The sequence below is a fragment of the Mobula hypostoma genome, chromosome 3, assembly GCF_963921235.1.
Source record: "Mobula hypostoma chromosome 3, sMobHyp1.1, whole genome shotgun sequence".
In the NCBI taxonomy this organism is placed as follows: Eukaryota; Metazoa; Chordata; class Chondrichthyes; order Myliobatiformes; family Myliobatidae; genus Mobula; species Mobula hypostoma.
Window position 1 is genome coordinate 53,679,177 of NC_086099.1, and position 20,594 is coordinate 53,699,770.

The window sequence follows — 20,594 nt, forward strand, 5'->3', positions numbered from 1 at the left end:
AGCATTTTGTGTGTATTGCTCAATCCATTCCTGGTTGCTTTTTTCCTGCTTTTCTGTTACATTCTCCTAAAGGGAAACACTCGCAATGACTTAAAATATTCGGAATAAAACTACGTGAACTCAGAATGAATAAATGACAGGTGATTTGTTTCGCAGTTCCATTTTATAAGAGCACACGCCAGATTAAGACATCAAGGTACGTATCGGGGCGTTAGGACCTGGAGGAAACAAATGCGCAGAGCTTATTGGGTGAGCAGAACCTCGGTTGCAGCAGCACAAGAAGCATCCATTCATAGATGGAAACCACGGTGTTTATCTGGTGTAAGTCCGGGAAAATAAGCATCATTTTTGCAGTGAAACTCGTTCCCTGTTTGTTTTGCTGTGGATAAATAGGAACAGTAATTGTATCTCGCACATCTTGCGTTTTTTTTCTTGGGAAGGGATGGAATACATCAGAACCCCAAAGGTAAAGTCAGATGATCAAGATGCTACTCGCATCATTTATCGTGTTATTACGGTTGACTTTGACGTGTAATATTTTGACCTTGACTGTTAAATTTTGGATTTTAATTATGCAACTGTTTTTTTTTAATATCTGCAATTTTATCCATTTAGATGCATGCGTAGATTAAAATTGTATTAGAAACTGTTTTCTGAAGGATAATTGAAAATAATCCATTCCACATGCATTTTGTGATGTATCGAGGAGCTTTGGAGGATTAATGGCCCCCCCCAAAAAAAGATGATTGTACAGTTCTAAATAAAATCACAGGTGTATGCCTGTTCCAGTATTGTCTTCTCTCACAGACGACTAAATGATAATTTGTTCCATCGATTTGAAAGAACAAATTATTATTCATTAGTTATTTCAGATCCATTTGATTAATGCCTGCCAAATGACACAGGTGATTTTGAAGCCTTTTGGCATTCATTTTCATTGCTTGAAATAAACAATCTTAATATCATAATTTGAATTTCTAATACCACCATCCTGCTTAATCTATTAATATGACGCTTGGCATTTCCATTTAAAAAATCATGTCCTACAGCTAGTCGAAAACGTGCATAATCAGGTGAATTTTATATGGGCCATCTTAATTTGCTGCTTTGATATATCGTAAACATATCAACATCCATTACTGCTCCCACTGGTACTGGAGTGTAGTTGCTAAAGAATAACACCTTACCTGTCGTTTTGAGTATGATAGTATACAGTATATGTTCCATCATTCTCAGTAATATTTTGTAATGTTCTGAAGGAAGACAGTACTTTATTTTTAAGTCGCTTCCTGGTACTATTACATAATGTCTTTTCAGCTGTTTTTGTTTTGCATGTCAATATGGCATGGCTAGTTTAATTATTTATGAAATAATCCATTGTAAAATTTTCCCAAGTAAAGATAATACTATTCATATTTAGCTTGTATTTGTTTTCTTCCCCCCTTGCTTCATAAAATAAACGTTTGGGAAATTTGATTGTGTTCAAAATATAAAACAGTTAATTGCTGTCCATGTGACTAGTTAAATTCAATAGACTAGGAAATGGAAGTACATTAGATGTTGATGATCACTGATCTCTAAGATGTTTCTGGCTTAGGCAGTGAAAGAAAATAGTCCACAAATATTCAAAAGGGAACTGAGTGAATTTCTGCTGAGGCTTTGTATGTATACAAAGGGTAGAAATTATATCATGTTATTCACTTAATAGTTAATGTAACTTCCTTGATCTGGTTTACATTGCCTTAGCTACAGAGGGGAAATGAAGGGTACTGAAGAAAAAATGCCATCCTTACTTCTCCCAGGTGGAGGGGTAGCTATCAAGTTTATGGTCGTTAACCTAAGGTACAGGCTTGATAAATGTTATTTCATTTATGCCATTTCAACATAATTGATTAATGGTGTGAAATCATTACACACTTGGTCATCACATACCTAAAGTGGATACTAGAAAGTTGTAGTATTAAATAAATACAGCACCAAATAGTCTCAAAAATTTATAGTTGATATAAAAATGAAGATTAAAGTACCTTTTAGGGCCAAAGGAGTTATCTGATTATAAATGGTAGCAACTTTGTAACAAATTTTGCAACAATTTTAAATAGGAGGATATGTAAGCAAAAAAAATCTCAAAGTTTCGGCTTTGTTTTATTTTGTCCTGGAGAAGGTGGAGGTGAATTGCTTTCTTGAACAGCTGTGGCACACGTACAGAAATTGGGTCTACAATGCTCAAAGGTGGACTGTTCCAGAATTTTAACTCTAATGCAGATTGGTGATGCACGTCCAAGCCACACTCATCTGTGAGTTGGATAGAACTTGCAAATGATGGTGTTAATCCAAACCTGCACACTTGTCCTACCAGGAAGTGGAAGTTTGAAAAGAGATATTTAAAGTGTTGTTACAGTGCATTCTGTGACACAACCAAATATGTTCTAGTGAGGGAGGGAGTGGAATTGGTTGATAGCCTGTTGATCAATAAATTACTTTACTTTATCTGGGAGGTTGCCTTTAAGTCATGTTTTGACTTTTTTGTTCCCCTTGACCTGTACTTGTAGGAGACGGTGAAACTTGGAGAGAGTCAGGAAGTGAACTATTCAGTGCAGATAACCCCAGTGTAGAGGCTGGGACATTCCTTTTCCGCCTGGTCTAATTGCATTTCATATCAATTCTCAAATAGTGATTGTAGTAGCATTTACATTTCAAAGGAAGGTGGGTAAGTATATGTTGAAAACCTGTGTTACCTGTGTGGCCTTTGTATTGCACGAATTTCTTTTCAAATCTGAAAGTTATCTATGTCTTGCCGGTGATGTGAAGCAATTTGTAAAAAAAATGCTGAAGTGAGAAAGGAACCCTTGTAACTGCATTGTTAATCTGACCATTGAGTCCATGCTGGCCATAAAGACAAAGCTCTGTTGATTAGTGGATGTTGACATTTCATTGACATAACTTAATTTGCTTATGTTAAGAATAGGGAACTGGTATTGAATGAGTCCTTTGAGATTTATAGTGGATATAGGAACAGACTTCAGAAAAAAATTAGGAGGGCAAAAAGGGGTCATGAAGTGAATTTAGCAAGCAGAATTAAGGAGAATTCTAAACCTTATATGCGTATATTATAAGAAGGATTGGTGTGGAGGTCTGTTGTTCGTAATACAGTGGGTTCTGTTTAACTGGGACACATTGGGACCAGTGCATTTAGGCCTAACTAAGTGAGTTGCACATTCAAATTCCTTATTCCAAAACTCTCTACAGTATGTGCTATATGAAATAAAATAGCTTAAAACAAGTTACTAGGCAATTGGAAATTGTACTTTTCTTTTGCTAGATTGTTCATATTTGCCCAATTAACTGGAATCTACTGTTTATGTAGATAGCTTGGATGAGAAAGTAGGTTTATAAGTTTGCAGAAAATTTGTACAGTGAGAGGTTAGCCCCTGGGGAAAGTTGTGAAACAGTGACCTAGGAGTACTAGTATATGGTTCTCTTTTTTTTTAAATTAATTTTTTAATGCGTTTCTACAATAAAACTACAGAAAGAAAACCCATCAACAAAATGGAGATTTATACAGTGCGAAACAAGCAAATCCAATGTATAATTCATAACGATAAAAAAGCACCCAAAAGAGAATTATGTAAAATTAGTATCCACTCCAACCTCCCATTGGAAAAAAAAACCCAGGCCAACTATTTCTGCGTGTAAAAGAAAAAAAAATAATCGGAGCATTCAACCCTAGAGAACTGTAAATATATATAGGAAAAAAGAAACTATAATGCTGACTACCAAAATGTAATTCACAACAAAAAACCGTATAACTTACAAAAAAAAGCTGAAAGTAAGCGATTGTAGCATACAAAATAAAGGATAAACTTACTCTAAAGAAGAGTTATGAAAGTATTCAAGAAAAGTTCCCCACATCTTATGAAACTTTATGTCCGAATTAAGAAGTGAATAATTCATCTTTCTGAGGTCTAAACAGGTCATAATATTACTAAGCCATTGAGCGTGAGTGGGTGGGGCAGCATCTTTCCACCTAAGAAGAACCAACTGTCTAGCCAAGAGAGAGGCAAAAGATAATGTTCGACATTTAGTCGGACTCAAGTGCATATCTACTTCACCCAAGGTGCCAAAAAGAGCAACCAGAGGGTTAGGTTCTAAATGACAATTAAGAATATGAGATAGGGTTGAAACAACTTCTCTCCAGAATTTCTCTAGACTAGGACAGGCCCAGTACATATGAATAAGGGAAGCCTCAGCCCCTTTACACTTACCACAGACAGGTCAAATGTCAGGGTAAAACCGCAATAATTTAGTTTTAGACATATGAGCTCTGTGTACAACCTTAAACTGCAAAAGGCAGTGGCCAGCACGTAGGGAGGTTGAGTTGTCTGACTTAAGAATTGAATCCCAAACCACCTCAGACAAGGAGATATTTAGATCTTGTTCCCAAGCAGTTCTAATTTTATCGAAAGGGGCACGCCTCAAAATCACTAACTCAACCCGAATAGCAGATATTAAACCTTTACCCAATGGATTGATACAAAGAAACAAGTCCAGAACATTTTTCTCAGGCATCTCAGGAAAATTTGATATCAAAGGGTTAATGAAATGTCTAATTTGAAGATATCTAAATAAATGAGTATTAGGTAGATTAAACTTTATAGACAGTTGTTGAAAAGTTGCAAAACGATTATCTATGAAAAGATCTTCAAAGCGCCTAATACCCTTTCTATACCAATTGTAAAATGTTGAATCCCCCTTAAAGGTAGGAAAAGATGATTGTATAAAATAGGGCTAGAGAGAGAAAAACCATGAAGACCATTAAATTTTCTGAACTGAGCCCATATTCTTGAAGTACGTCTGATAAGAGGATTAACAGTAACTCTAGGCAAGTGACAAGGAAGTGCAGAACCGAGAAGTGCAGGAATTGAAAGATCCTTACTAGAATTCAACTCCATTGCCACCCATTTTGGGCAGTCAGACTTATTATGGAAGAAAGACCAAAAAATAAGACAACGAATATTGGCTGCCCAATAATATAAATGAAAATTAGGCAAGGCCATACCACCTTCCTTTTTAGATTTTTGAAGGTGAGCTTTATTAAGTCTAGGGCATTTACCCTTCCATAGATAAGACAAAATAATAGAATCTAACCCATCAAAAAAAGCTTTAAAAATAAAAATTGGTAAAGACTAAAATAGATACAAAAATTTAGGAAGGATATACATTTTAATAACATTAATACAACTTAACAAGAGAGATAGACAAGGGTGACCACTGTGTCAAACTCTGTTTTGTAGAATTTAGAAGATTGGTAAAATTTTCTTGAAAAAGATTCTTGAAGTTCCTTGTTACTGCAATACCAAGATAAGTGAATTGATTGTTAACTACTTTAAAAGGGAGGTCATGGAATACTAGTGTTTGTGCTTCTCTATTAATTGGAAAGAGTTCACTCTTACGTAAATTAAGTTTATAACCAGAAAGCTGAGTAAATTTATTGAAAACATTGAGAGTAAGGAGGTAGTTGGGTTTGATATAAAAAGTAAAAGATCGTCAGCATAAAAGGAAACTTTATGCTCAACACCTCCCCTCCAAATCCCCATCAATTCAGCGCAGCTACGAAACGCAATGGCATGTGGCTCTTTAGCCAAATTGACGAGTAAGGGACTTAAGGGGCATCCTTGACGAGTGCTGCGTTTAAGACTGAAAGACTGGGATAGCTGAGAGTTGGTCAAAACAGAAGTGGTGGGACATGAATATAGCAATTTAATCCATGTAGTAAAACTTTGTCCAAAGTCACATTTTTCTGAAACCACAAAAAGGTGATTCCATTCGACACGATCGAACGCTTTCTCCGCATCAAGAGAAATAATACATTCAGGAATCCCAGTTGAGGGTGAATATAGATATTAAATAATCGCCGTATATTAAAAAAGGGAAGACGATTTTTGAGAAAACCAGTTTGATCTTCAGAAATAATAGAGGGTATAATGTTCTCTAATCTGCAAGCCAAAATTTTAACATCGACATTTAATAAAGAAATCGGCCTATACGAAGAACCCTCTGTCGGATCTTTACCTTCTTTTTGGTTTAAAGAATGATACATGCCTTATTAAATGATGCAGGCAATTTACCATGCTTAAACAAATCAGATAAACCTAATAATAATTGAGATGAAAGCAGTGAAGAAAATGATTCATAAAATTCTGCAGAAAAGCCATGAGGTCCAGGAGATTTTCCCAACTGTAATACAGGGATGGCAGATGATATTTCCTCTAATGAAAATGGTTCATTGAGTTTTGCTTTAAAGTCAGGGGAGAGCGAAGGAATATTTAAACTATTTAAAAAATGCTCCACCGAGATATTCTCATTTAAAGATTCAGAAGTATAAAGTCTAGAATAATAGTTCTTAAATGTGTCATTAATATCAGAATGATTCAAAGTAATGTTCCCATTTCCCATTCAAATTTTTGTAATTTATTGTTTAGCTTTAGAGCGTCTTAGTTGGTTAACTAAAAACTTACCAGACTTATCCCCATGAATATAAAATCGGCTCTTACTTTCAAGAAGTTGGCGTTCAACCGGCCGAGTGAGATGAGGTCAAACTTAGTTTGAAGTTCTACTCTCTTCTTATACAGTTCAGAATTTTTGGTCTGGGCATATAACTGGTCTGTTGCTTTCATCTGATATGGTTCTCTGAAGCAGTGTCACACGTAGGTGGTAGTGAAAAGGGTGTTGGGTATGCTGGCCTATCATGGGCGATCCACTGGGAGTATTGCGGACTATAAAGACTTCAGGTAACAGGATGCTGCCAGGACTTGAAGGTCTGAGTTATTGGGAGAGGTTGGGCAGGCTAGGACTTTATTCCATAAATGTAGGTAATTAAGGAGTGATCTTGCAGAGGTGTATAAAATCATGAAGGATATATAATTGTCTTTTTTTTTCCGGAAAAAGGGAACTTAAAAACTAGAGGACATAGGTATAAGGTGAGGAGAAAGATTTGAGAGACTGAGAGGCAACTTTCCAAATCTGGTATAATGGTACAGCCATAGAATACAGTATATTGTAGATGTTGAATTAAGGAAACTGTGTTAACATGCTGCTCCTACCCAGTGCTGTCAATATGGAAAGAACTTCTTGATGGTTGTCCTCCCAACCGAGGATGATTGCATTGACCCACTCAGACATAAATGGCAGCTGGTTAATTGTGAGTAAGAATCAGGATTTACACAGAGAAAATTTCATAAAATATCTGAATGCCACTATGTGGCTGAGCTAAAGAGAAACCGAGGGACTTCAGCGATAAATAAAAATGGGAGGGTCTGCCGCTCTTCGGCTGATGTGGTTTAAAATATGTTGTTATCTTACTGGATCTACATAAATATAACAATAGTTGCTATTATTCTCCCTGAATACAACCAACAATTAAAGTTACTTCGTTGTGGACCAGATAGAGGATACTTGTCTTTAATTTCAGCTGGAGAAAAACCATAGCAGTGACACGAGCAAAAAAAAGAGAGATAGAATGAAAAAATAATTAAAATAGTTGTTTGAGCCATTAAAAATTTGTAGTAATTTTGTTCATCTCTGTGCAAATATTTTGCATGAACCATTACTTATTTGGATTAATAATTTTATTTTGCTTCTGATTTAGCAAAAGTACCAAATTTTTAATCACAAATTAGCCGAGAATAACAATTACAATAGTCTGAATGCCTCGATAACAATATTAAAATAAAAATACTCTACTGGTTTTGAATCATAGATTTGTAACTTGAGTAGTTTGCCCTTGTGGGTATTAAAAGTTTTATTTTTAATAAATGAAAGTAATGGTGTTCTTTTATGAAAATCATTTTCAGAAAAATTCTAGGTTCATAAGTGGTCCCAGTATATCCTCTGACTTTGTGAGAGAGAGAGAGAGAATAGAATTTTGGTGCAACAATTATAGACGAACAGCTTTGTTTTTATTCTTCGTTTTCGGGTCCATCATCAAATGATGTCTGTGGAGTGCATTATTAATGAATGTGATGCTGCCGCATATACTTGAAAGGACTGACGAGCCTCTGCTTTGTTCTGCAGTAAAATTAGCCAGCTGAACCTGTTTTGCTTGGCAGAGTATTTAGATGGGACAATGGGTAATTAAAGCTTTCAAAGTATTGGTTTGTTACTATTGACTATTTGTGGCAGATTAAGACAAATTTGAATAATCTTGCAACATTTCGCGATTCAGAGGATTCTGGTTAATTATGACACATAGGGTCCAGTACATTTTGTCCCAATTAAGTGGCTGCCCTAATTATGTGAAATTTTATGGAAATCATTAAAAAGTATAAAAAAAAGACAAACTGTGTAAGAAATTGCATACTTAAATAAAATGCAGAACAAATTAGAACACTACCAGTACCTCTACATCTGTTGTGTTCTTTTGATTGAATGTGAATTGACAAAATCAGTGTGGACACCTGGTGCAGATAATGGACTGCCTTCATACAATGCTTTAATGACTGCATCCTCCAATTTTTGTTTCATAGCAACATGATTGTGGAAGTAGTGAAATTGTTTCATTTTCACTCACAGCTTTTTCCAGCATCTTTAGGCCTGAATGCTTGAAACTACAGAGAGCAAAACATTTCCAAATTGTCCTACTGTTTATTTCTTGCCAACTATCAGTGAACACAAACACGCACGACTGACATTATTTAAAAACTGATTGCCCTAAGCACAGTGTGATGTCTCATGGCCATGCAAGTGCATGTGATTGACGCTAGTTAGAGGCTGTACAGTAACAGTCTCCTGCCCCAATTACGCGGCATACTCTGTGTAAATCTGGTTCTATGTAACACGACACCAGAAGCCATCAACTTGTTCCAAGGAGAGTGGTGATCTTCCTGCTCATTTCAACAAAGTTAAAGGCATCTTTCGGTTTTTGTGGGGTTAGAAATAAGGAAATTCATGATTAACTGTCCATTTTGCATTTAAGAACACAATGTTGCACCAACTTTTTAACTTACTCTACGATCAATCTAACCTTTCCCTGCCTCACTGCCATCCATTTTCTTTCATCTATGTGCCTATATAAGAGTCTCTTAAATGCCCCTAAAGTATTTACCTCTACCACCATCTCTGGCAACATGTTCCATGCATCTACCACTGTGTGTGTGTGTGTGTGTGTGTGTGTGTGTGTTGTTATGATCCCTTGCCATTTCCTGCCCATGAAAAAGTCTCTGGTTGTGCTCTTGATCTATGCCTCTTATTAACTTGTACCCCTCTATCAAGTCACCTTTCATCCTCTTTTGCTCTGAAGAGAAAAGTCCTAGCTCGGTCAATCTGTCTTCACAAAATATGCTCTCTAATCCAAGTAGCATCTTGAAAAATCTCCTCTACACTTCTCTAACGTTTACACATCCTTCTGACAATGAGGTAACCGGAAGTGAACAAAGTGTGGTGTAACTAGAATTTGAAACAGCTGTGATATTACTTTATGCCTCTTGAAATCAACCACCTGATTAATGAAGGCCAACACCCCACATGACTTCTTAACAACTCTATCAACTTGTGTACCAACTTTGCAGGATCAGTGGATGTGGACCCCAAGATTTTACTGTTCCTCATTACTGCTAATATTCATACCATTAACCTTGTACTCAAATTTAATCTTCCAAAGTGAAACATTTCACTTTTTTTTTGTGTTCAACTCCATCTGCCACTTCTTAGCCCAGTTCTGCATCCTGTCAATGTACTGTTGTAACCTATGACAACCTTCTACACTGTCCACAACTCCACCAATTTAGGTGCCATCTGCCATCTTACTAACTTACCACCCTTCCACTTCTTCATCCCAGTCATTTATAAAATATCACAAAGATCAGAGGTTCCAGAACAGATCTGTGCAGAACACCACCGGTCACCAATCTGCAAGCAGAATTCGCTCCACCTACTACCATCCCCTGCCTTCTGTGGGCAGCCAGTTCTGAATCCATGCAACCAAGTTTCCCTGGATTTCATCCAATTTTTCTTTGGATTGTAACAGTAGAATCCATGTGGTGATGTTAGTTATCTGTCTCTGAAAATGCTGCAAGTTATTCCTTACAGTTATATGCTTGTCTACTGAGTAAACAGAGTCTGCACAAATGGATCAATTTCAGTTGATAGGTTATGAACTTGACTAAAGAAAATTTGTAATCCTTCTTGGCTATCTTATCTTGGTTATCTGTCTTTCATGGTCAGTTAGTGTGGCCAAGACTGCATTAGCATGGACGTCATCTCTGTTACATTTTGTTATTGTTAGCTGCGATCTAATGTCATGCATGAAAATCAAAATAATGCTGCAGATACTGAAAACCTAAAACAAAAAACAAGGAACAGAGAAATCTACAGCACATTACAGGCCCTCCGACCCACAGCGTTGTGCCGACCATGTAACCTACTCTAGAAACAGCCTAGAATTTCCCTACCACATGGCCCTCTATTTTTCTAGGCTCCATGTACCTATCTAAGAGTCTCTTAAAAGAGCCTGTGTATCTGCCGGCAGTGCATTCCACACACTCACCACCCTGTGTGGAAAAACTTAACACTGACATCCCCTCGGTACCTACTTCCAAGCACCTTAACACTATCCCCCTTTGTGTTAGCCATTTCAGCCCTGGGTAAAAGCCTCCAGCTATCCATGTGATCAATGCCCCTCCGCATCTCATACACTCTGTCAGGAATGCTGGAAAATCTCAGCAGTTCAGGCAATATCTTTGGAAACATTTTAGGCCTTTGACACTTCGTTAGAAATATAGTGCATGATAGATACTGAAATTGCCACTTTGCTGGCTGTTGTGGCTAATGTCTTGCCTTGCAAATCACAAGTCATACAGCATGAAATCAGACTCTTTGTCACACTAAGGAGCAGAATCAGGTTTATTATCACTGACGTGTGTTGTGAAATTTTTTGTATGTGCTGACCATCTAACACCCATTTACTTACACAAAATCTTTGTTCTTGTACCCCTCATAGACTTCACCGCTCATCTTTACGTCAGGTTTACTTTACAATAGTGGAGTAAATTAGCAAGCTGACCTTGTTGGGATGGGGAAGGAAACTGACCCACATGGGGGAGTGTGGAAGCTCCACACAGACAACCCTGGGCAGGGCTTAATACGATGCTTTACTTGGAGGCATTTCCTCTTCAATCGTCACAATCATTTTGTTTTAGGTGGGTGTGTAAATAATGTGCCTACTTCCTTTGGTCTAATGCTGATGTCTAACATGGTCCAAGACCTAATCTAGTAATTAGAAACATAGTATGTGTTAATGCATCACAACAGCATTGATCAAGTGTATTTTGCCGTGCTATCCATTCAGTGAGACGCTATGTTGAATTCCTAAGTGACTGGCCATCAGTTTACCATTTGACGCATGACAATTCCAACAGGGAGCATGCCCCCAGGACCTTACTGGAGTGTCAGCCATGATTTGTGGTCAAGTTTCTGGATGGAATGTGAGCCCATAGCCTTCTGATTCACGAGGTGTGGGTCATAGTGCCTGTTCTTTGCTCAATTATTCTTATCAAAAATAGATTAACTTGTCATTTATCTAATTTTGATTCATGGGTAACATGACTGCCTTGTTTACCAAAGTGACAAGGTTAACTACACAATGTGATTCCTTGTATGTGAAATGTTTCAGAGTGCCAGTGATGATATGATAAATCCTTTAACAAATGCAAATCTTTCTTTCATTAATTTAGTTCAAAGTTAAAGTATTAGTTTAAATTTAACCAAATTGTCCTGTATTTCTACTGAATTCACATTCGACTTCCATTAATGGCGATACTTTTTCTGTTTTAATATACCTGATGTCCTCCTGAACTAAAATCTATTCTTTATTTTTTGGAAAAACATTTTATTTTCCAATAGTATATATTTTTTAAAAACAAGTTTTGAAATGGCACTATCATTTTCACTAGTAGGAGAGTTACGAACAAGGGGAAAATTAGAGCAGGCCGTTTATAACTGAGGTGTGGAGACATGTCTTCTCTGAGAGGATAATGAATCTCTATGTTTCTGCCTGAGGGCGATGAAGGTCAGGCAAGGTGATGAATGAGTATTTTGAAGATTGAGTTAAGTGTGATGGGAAAAGGTACAGAAGAGGAGTTGAGTTTAGCATAGATCAGCCATCATCATTTTGAATGGTGGTACAGGCTTGATGGAGCTGGTGGCCAAACCTATTCCTACTTTTTTGTGTTCTTTTATCCTGCATATGAATACTTGAGTTTTTGTAAACCCAATTTGGTGAACGCAGGTGAACTCAAGCATTCATGAATCATTTTAAGGAGGAATTGTATGAACCCAATTTGATTTTAAATAGAACAGTCACATTCTCGTGAATCTATCTACAATACCGAAGGTGCTGTGACACAAGGATTCATTTAGATCATGGGATTGGAGTTACTAGGAACCACTGAGAATGGGTTTTGACTCATTTCTGTTTGTTATTTTCTCTTTCTCACTCTGATCTCCTTTCTAGCATTGTAACTTCCCCAATCCACATAATAAATCCTTGCAGTTCCTCTTGGTTGTTCCTGTGTACCCAGTTTAATTTGTCATTTTAAGTTGTTTTACTGTGCTCAATAGGATCCTCCCCCTCCACTCTTTATCAGTTTCTTGGAAATTGTCAGTGATGTCCTCCCTCTGTACCTCTAGTACAGATTTCCATCTTATACTTGTCAATCACATCGCCTCTCTCCCATACCTGTGTATTCTATTTATTGTACTTAGTGTAAGAATCTCAGGTGATTAAAGTTCAAAGTAAATTTATTATTCAAGTACATGTGTGTCGCCATATATAATGCTGAGATTCAATTTCTTGTGGGCATGCTCAATAACTCTAGAATGATAACCATAACAGAATCAATGAAAGATTGCCCAACTTGGCCATTCATCCGGAGTACAAAAAGAAAGAAATAATAATAAAATAAATAAATAAGCAATAAATATCAAGACAAAGAGATGAAGAGTCCTTGAAAGTGAGTCCATTGGTTATGTATAATAGATGATTAGTACAAAAGATATTGATTAGACATTATACTTCCCTTGAAAGCACTCATTAAATTGATGCTCTGTGGGGTTTCCCCCAGCTTTTCTGTCTGCTGCTGTTGGTGTATGGTTTACTTTTATGCAAGAGGTTTTGAATAACAATCCTTGTTGAATTCCTTATTAATGCATGTGTGTTCTATTAATTTCATGACTACAGCATGCCTGTTGACATCATTCAGGCCAAACTAGTATTTGGAGTTTAGCTCTCATCAGATCGTTGAGCCATGCTTCACTTCATTGCTGGAAGTCACTGCATATGAAATGAACGGCAGGGTGCATATTTCACTGCAAATAACTAGTGTGAGGGTAGGAGTCAGTCCCCAGATTCTAACTTGTACAGTGCCTGTCTGCCTGGAAGTGCTGAACAACAAGGTCTTATGAAGCCTTGTCCCTTAGAACAAGAAGCAGCAGCAATTGGAGGAGCTGAGCTCTTTACTTCACCCCTCCCTCTCCCGATTTCACGTATCACCTGTGTTTCTTCCTCCCCTCCACCCACCTTTTTAACTCCGACTCCTCATCTTTCTTTCCTCCAGTCCTGCTGCAGGATCTTGGCTTGAAGCGTTAACTGTTCACGCTTTTCCATAGATGCTGCCTGGCCTGCTGAGTTCCTCCAGCATTTTGTCTGTCTTGTTTGGATTTCCAGCATCTGCATATTTTCTCTTGTTTGTGATTGGTTTAGGCACAACAGCTCTTCTATCACACTGGTGGAGAAGATGATTTGGTGTAGGTGGCAACAACAATAGAATGAATTTGCTCTAAGTTCAGAGGCTGAGTCATCTGGAATAGCAAGCCATAGGCCTATATGCAACGTAATTCCTCCCACAGGAAGACCGGAAGTGACGTTAGCTTATGTACAGTTAATCCCGTCGCGTCCCACAAGAGGTTGGTTTAGAGGCGCAGCCGCCTATCAAGAAGACAAATGGGATGTTGGCCTCCATTGCTAGAGGGATTGAAATTAAGAGCAGGAAGGTTACGCTGCAACTGTACGGGGGTACTGTGTGCAGTTCTGGTCTCCTTACTTGTGGAAGAATATACTTCCTTTGGAGGCACTGCAGGTTGATTCCAGAGATGACGGGGTCAGACTATGAAGAGAGATTGAGTTGCCTGGGACTGTATTTGCTGGAATTCTGCGGAATGTGAGGAGATCTTGTAGAAACATATAAAATCATGAAAGGGATAGAAAAGTTAGGAAAGTTGTTTCCACTGATAGGTGAGACTAGAACTAGGGGACATGACCTCAAGATTCGGGGGGAGTAGCTTTAGGATGGAGATGAGGAGGAACTGCTTTTTCCAGAGGATGATGAATCTGATGAATTCTCTGCCCAACGAAGCAGTGGAGGCTACCTCAGTAAATATATTTAAGACAAGGATGGATAGATTTTTACATAGTAGGGGAATTAAAGGTTATGGGGAAAAGGCAGGTAGGTGGAGATGAGTCCATGGCCAGATCGGCCATGATCTTATTGAATGGCCGAGCAGGCTTGACGGGCCAGGTGGCCTACTCCTGCTCCTATTTTCTTATGTACTTATGGTCCACTTTTCCTTGCCCTCTTATCCATTATGCCTATGACTGTCCAGGTGTTTCTAATGCTTTCTGCTTAGCTGCTCCCTTCCCTCTGTAACCTGTTAGCAGGATGCCTTTCTGATTAAAGACTCCAAGGATAGGCAGCTGTGCATGACCCCTAGATTCCATTCATGTTCTTTCACCCTGCCCTGTTCCTGCCTCCACGAATCACAAATAAGTTACATGACAACACAATGGAAGAGGAAAATGACACACTGTCAGTGCATCTTGTGTTCCCCTCCAGCAGCTTGGATCCTGGCACCTCGTGGAATGCAGAGAATGATTTACACTGAGGATCTCTGCATGGTGATACGCCTAGCATGCATGGATTGTACACTAGCCAGGGAGATGGTCACAGTCATTCCTCTTCTTCAAAGGGAGATCCTGTGTCAGTACTAGAAGATGAAGCAGGTCATAGACAGCTGATGTCAGTGTATAAATGCAACCATGATGTATTGTTTGGCCTGACAAATTTTGTTTGACTTGTCAAAGATATTTGGAGAATCAAGCTCTAAGATATATCGGAGAGGACTTTGAACCCATTCTTGTTGACATTGAAGTGGTGACTAACCTACGATTAAATATTCTGTTAGATGTTCTGAGATTTCCAGCAAAGACCTGTACAGGGAAATCATTTGTATCAGGAATCTCTACATTTGACACAACTTAAGGGATGTCTGACTTTTAGAAAGTAGAGACTGTCCCTTCCTTCCTCCTTCACCCCAGTTTGCACTCCTGGTGATGGTGTATGAGAATGTTAGAAAAAGTTGCATGGCCATGAGGAGGTGACTGAAAAATGATATTGTAGTTCTTGGGGTGAGATTACAATGCTTTCATTTATCAGGGGGTTCCTCTAGAGAATATTTCAGACTTGTAGGTGCTCAGTTTTCAAACTATATCCCCCTTGATACTAGGTTTTATCACAAACAGAAACTACCTTTTAGAATCTACCTTGTCAAGCTCCCTCACTACTTCTTCCAAACTGAATGGGTAGGGGCTCAAATATCTCTATTGTTCCTCGTTAGAGTACCCTTTCATTCCAACATTCTTCCAAGTGAACTTTCTCTAAACTGCCTCCAGTGTAAGGATGCAGTTCTTAGAATAGGTACATACCTAAACCTACACACGCTATTCCCAGGGTGGGTTCAGCCCCTTACAACTGTTTGAAGAGAATTCTATGTATGTACAACATCATCCTCACAATAAAAGAAAAATAGCAAATAGCCTTCCCCAATGAGCTCCAACTTTTAATGTGTGGGATTCTTTTGTATGGCAGCATTCTGTTGTCTCTCCCAACGGGAAAAAAACATGTCCCTTTTATTATTCCTACCAAAGTGGATAACTCACATTTCCCCAAGTTAAAATCTTCACCCACTCACATAACCACTCTAGGACCCTTTAGCAGCCTTTTTGCAACCTCAGAATTTGCTTCCTTTTTTTTTCATCCATAATACTCTTGGTTCTTTTGGCTAAATCAGTAACCTAGATTGTAAGTAGTTAAGGCTCCAGAACAGATCTGTATCTAGTTAATCTGTCAATTTTGAAATGACCCATTAATCCCATTCCTACTTCCTGTTGGTCAGCCAGTCCTCTGTCCATGCTTACCTCAGTGCATCATGTCTTCGACAATAGAATCTCCCAGCCACAGCACTTATTTTCTTCTTCCTTCCTCTATCCCTATTTCACTCTGCCCCCTCCCCCAGCTGCCTATCACCTCCCTCATGGTTCCGCCTCTTTCTACTACCCATTGTTTTCCTGCCTATCACCTCCCTGTTTCCCCTGCCCCACCCCTTTCTCTTTCAAATTGCTGGTTTTTCAACTGAACCTACCAGCCTTCTCCTTCTAACCCTCCCCCACCTTCTTTATAGGGCCTCTGCCCCTTCCCTCTTCAGTCCTGACGAAGGGTTCCGGCCTGAAACGTCGACTCATCGTTTCCACTGATGCTGCCCGACCTGCTGAGTTCCTCCAGCGTGTTTGTGAGTGTTACTTCTTTTCAGCTTCTCTTGTTTCTTTCTAATACTGCAGTAAGCACACTGGCACAATGCTAGTTTCCTATTTTTAAGTTTTGACACTTGATCTTGGCACTTGTCCCAATTCCTTGACTGATGAGCAATAATGCTGTGCCGAACATGTCCTTACCTTAGAACTACCGAGGCATACCCGTAGCTCTCTATTTTTCTAAGCTCCATGTATCCATCCAGGAGTCTCTTAAAAGACCCTATTGTTCCGCCTTCACCACTGTTGCCAGCAGCCCATTCCATGCACTCAGTGCTCTCTGTATTTTTTAAAACAACAACAACAACTCATCCCTGACATCTCCTCTGTACCCACTTCAAAGCACCTTTTAAAAGTATGCCCTCTCATGCTAGCCAATTTAGCCCAGGGAAAAAGCCTCTGATTATCCACATGATCAATGCCTCTCATCATCTTGTACACCTCTATCAGGTCACCTCTCATCCTCCGTCGCTCCAAGGAGAAAAGGCCAAGTTCACCTAAGGCATGCACCCCAATGCAGGCAACATCCTTGTAAATCTCCTCCGCACCCTTTCTATGGTTTCCACATCCTTCCTGTAGTGAGGCAACCAGAATTGAGCACAGTACTCCAGGAGGGGTCTGACCAAGGTCGTATAGAGCTGCTACATTACCTCTCAGCTCTTAAACTCAGTCCCACGATTGATGAAGGCCAATGCACCGTATGCCTTCACAGAGTCAAGCTGTGTAGCAGCTTTGAGTGTCCTATGGACTCGGACCCCAAGATCCCTTTGATCCTCCACACTGCCAAGAGTCTTGCCATTAATGCTATATTCTGCCAACATATTGGACCTACCAAAATGAACCACCTCACACTTATCTGGGTTGAACTCCATCTGCCACTTCTCAGCCCAGTTTTGCATCCTATCAATGTCCCACTATGACCTCTGACAGCCCACCACACTATCCACAACACTCCCAACCTTTGTGTCATCAGCAGATTTACTAACCCATCCCTCCACTTCCTTATCCAGGTCATTTACAAAAATCACGAAGGACAGGGGTCCCAGAACAGATCCCTGAGGCACACCACTGGTCACTAAGCTCCATGCAGAATATGACCCGTCTACAACCACTGTTTGCCTTCTGTGGGCAAGCCAGTTCTGGATCCACAAAGCAAGGTCCCCTTGGATCCCATGCCTCCTTACTTTCTCAATAAGCCTTGCATGGAGTACCTTATCAAATACCTTGCTAAGATCCACATACACTACATCTACGGTTTTATCTTCATCAATGTGTTTAGTCACATCCTCAAAACATTCCCTCAGGCTCGTAAGGCACGACCTGCCTTTGAGAAAGCCATGCTGACTACTCCTAATCATATTATGCCTTTCCAAATGTTCATAAATTTTGCCCCTCAGGACTTTCTCCATCAATTTTCCAACCACTGATGTAAGACTCAGTGTTCTGGGTGTTGATTCAAGTTTCTTTGAAGTTGTGCAAACACAGAGCAAATCTGTGCTTTCCTGTCTCCAACGCACAATGAATGTATGTCTACAATGCAGCATTTCAGGTGAACCAACAAATAAATGGGAAATTGAGGTCTCATTTCCTGCTTAAATGTATATTTTGTATATAGATATGTGTGTTTAGCCTGATCACAGGGCAATTTGCACTGCCCAATAAACCTACTAAGTGGTTCATCTTTGGACTGTGGGAGGAAACTGGAGCACCTGCAGGAAACCCATAGGCTCACTAGAGGAACATGCACAATTTCTTACAGAGGACGCTAGAACTGAACTCCGAATTCCAACGCCCCGAGCTGTAATAGCATAGTACCAATGACTATGCTACATAAATGCATTATGTGCATATATGAGCTATAATTGCTATATAATTTGCTGTTGATTTACATGTGATTTTCTGCAATAAATTTGCAATGCTGCTTTTTAAAAAAATGTGATGCACAATATTGTTTTATTGGAGACAGCATTAGGATTACTTGACAAAAAGATGTTTACAGTCAATGAGACAGGGAAGTGCAGCAGAGAAACAGACCCTTCAGCCCATCTTGCTCATGTGAAGCCATTTAGACTGCCTACTTCCATCGAGCTGCACCGGAACCATAGCCCTCCATATCCCTGCTATCCATGTACCTGTCCAAGCTTCTCAAACATTGAGATTGAGCTTGCATGCACCATTGTGCTGGCAGCTCATACCACACTCTCACAACCCTCTGAGTGAAGAAGTTTCCCCTCAAAACTTTTCATCTTTCACCCTTAACCCATGACCTCTGGTTGTAGCCCCACCCAACCTCAGTGGAAAAAGCCTACTTGCATTTATCCTATCTATACTCCTCAATTTTGTATACCTCTATCAAACCTCCTCTCAATCTTCTATATTCTAAAGAATACAGTCCTAACCTATTCAGTCCTTCCTTATAACTCAAGTCCTCCAGACCTGGCAACATCCTTGTAAGTTTTCTCTATACTCTTTCAACCTTGTTTACATCTTTCCTGTAGATTACATCTTTTCCATACATGGATATTATTTAAAGTATTAATCTAGAGCTGATGAAGCAATGCTTAAAAAAAAACTCAAATGTATTTGAGTCTGTTGTTTTGAGTCTAGTATAAAGTTTTTTTTTGGCATTGATTTTTAGGGATGTTCCAGGGGCAATAGTCCTCTGTGCATTGCATCAGAAATAGTCCTTGAAAGTTGAAAAGTGATTAATCTTTTTCTATTTGCTGTTCTCCAAAGAACTCTTGATAGCTACTTTTGATCAGATTCTCTGGTATTTTTCACTAAGATTCTTTTTTGAGTTGTGGTTTAGTCGTGGGAAGTCACTTTGGATTTGGAAGCATTTTGGGCTTCCATTCAAGATCCTAAGTGCAAAATCTCACTGATGAAAAGGGCAAATAGAGTTTAATGATCAGTAGGACAAAATAAAATTATATGGCACTATTTGAAGAACTAGGTGTTTATCCAGAAGTCTTGGCCAATATTTATTTCTAAATCAGTTGCTGAAAAAATACTTGCTAATACAAGAATTTCTATCTTTCAGAAACATTTTTTTGGTTGTAGACCCTTTTGAGTTCTCCTGTCATAAAGTGGCTTGATGTAAATCAAAATGCTTTAATAGATGACAAAATAGATGAATCATTGAAACACATTTTCATCTTTGAGCTTTATTTTAAGATGACAGATTGTTGCATTAACATAGAATACTAAACATTGATCAACAGATTATGGGAACAAGCATTTCAGCTCTCAATGTTGTGCCAAACTAAGTAATTAGCAATCAAACATCCAACTAAATTAATACCTTCTGCCTACACTATGTTGATATACTTTCATTTCCTGCACACCTACACACCTGTCTAAGAGCCTTTTAAACTCTCAATTGTATTTGTCTTCACCACTCACGTTAAATGCCCTCTGGGAAAAAAGATACTGGCTGAATACTGTTCATAATCTTACAAAGCTCTACCAGATCTCCACCCACCCCCATTCCTCCACTAGACACTACCGCTTTGGGAAAAGAACCCGAGATTGCCCAACCTCCTTATAGCACATGACCTCTAATCCAGGCAACATCCTAGTAGATTTTTCTGTACACTCTCTAAATTTCAATGTCCTTCCTGTTATGGGGTGACCAGAATTGAATGTGATAGTCCGGATGCATCCTTCATAGAGTTTATTATCACTTGCATATGTCGTGAAATTTGTTGCTCTGCAGCAGCAGTACAGTTCAACAGGGGTCCCCAACCTTCTTTGCACCGCAGACTGGTTTAATATTGACAATATGCTTGTGGACCGGCCGACGGCGGGGCGGGGGGTGTGTTAACCATGATCGGAACATATGTGATAAGTCAAGTATAAGTCACTTATAAGTGGCTAATACACTCAATTTCGTTTCTAAAGGGATTATCTAACAATTTAATATTAAACACAGTGCATATTTTCCTTGCATGAGTATTGA

At 38.9% G+C, this 20,594-nt stretch overlaps 1 protein-coding gene across 3 annotated transcripts in view; it reads left to right on the forward strand.

The window, feature by feature from the left end:
• The first annotated feature begins 240 nt into the window (after positions 1–240).
• The window catches only part of mtmr7b (myotubularin related protein 7b), a 116,214-nt gene continuing 95,860 nt past the window's right edge, over positions 241–20,594 (forward strand). Inside the window, exons 1-2 of one of the 3 annotated variants that reach the window (XM_063043046.1) lie at positions 261–466; positions 16,510–16,617. In XM_063043046.1, coding sequence (XP_062899116.1) covers positions 16,582–16,617 — 36 coding nt within the window. In that variant the 5' untranslated portion in view covers positions 261–466; positions 16,510–16,581. Of the gene's footprint in view, positions 467–16,509; positions 16,618–20,594 lie in introns of all 3 variants that reach the window. The other 2 variants (XM_063043049.1, XM_063043048.1) reach the window with 2 other exon arrangements.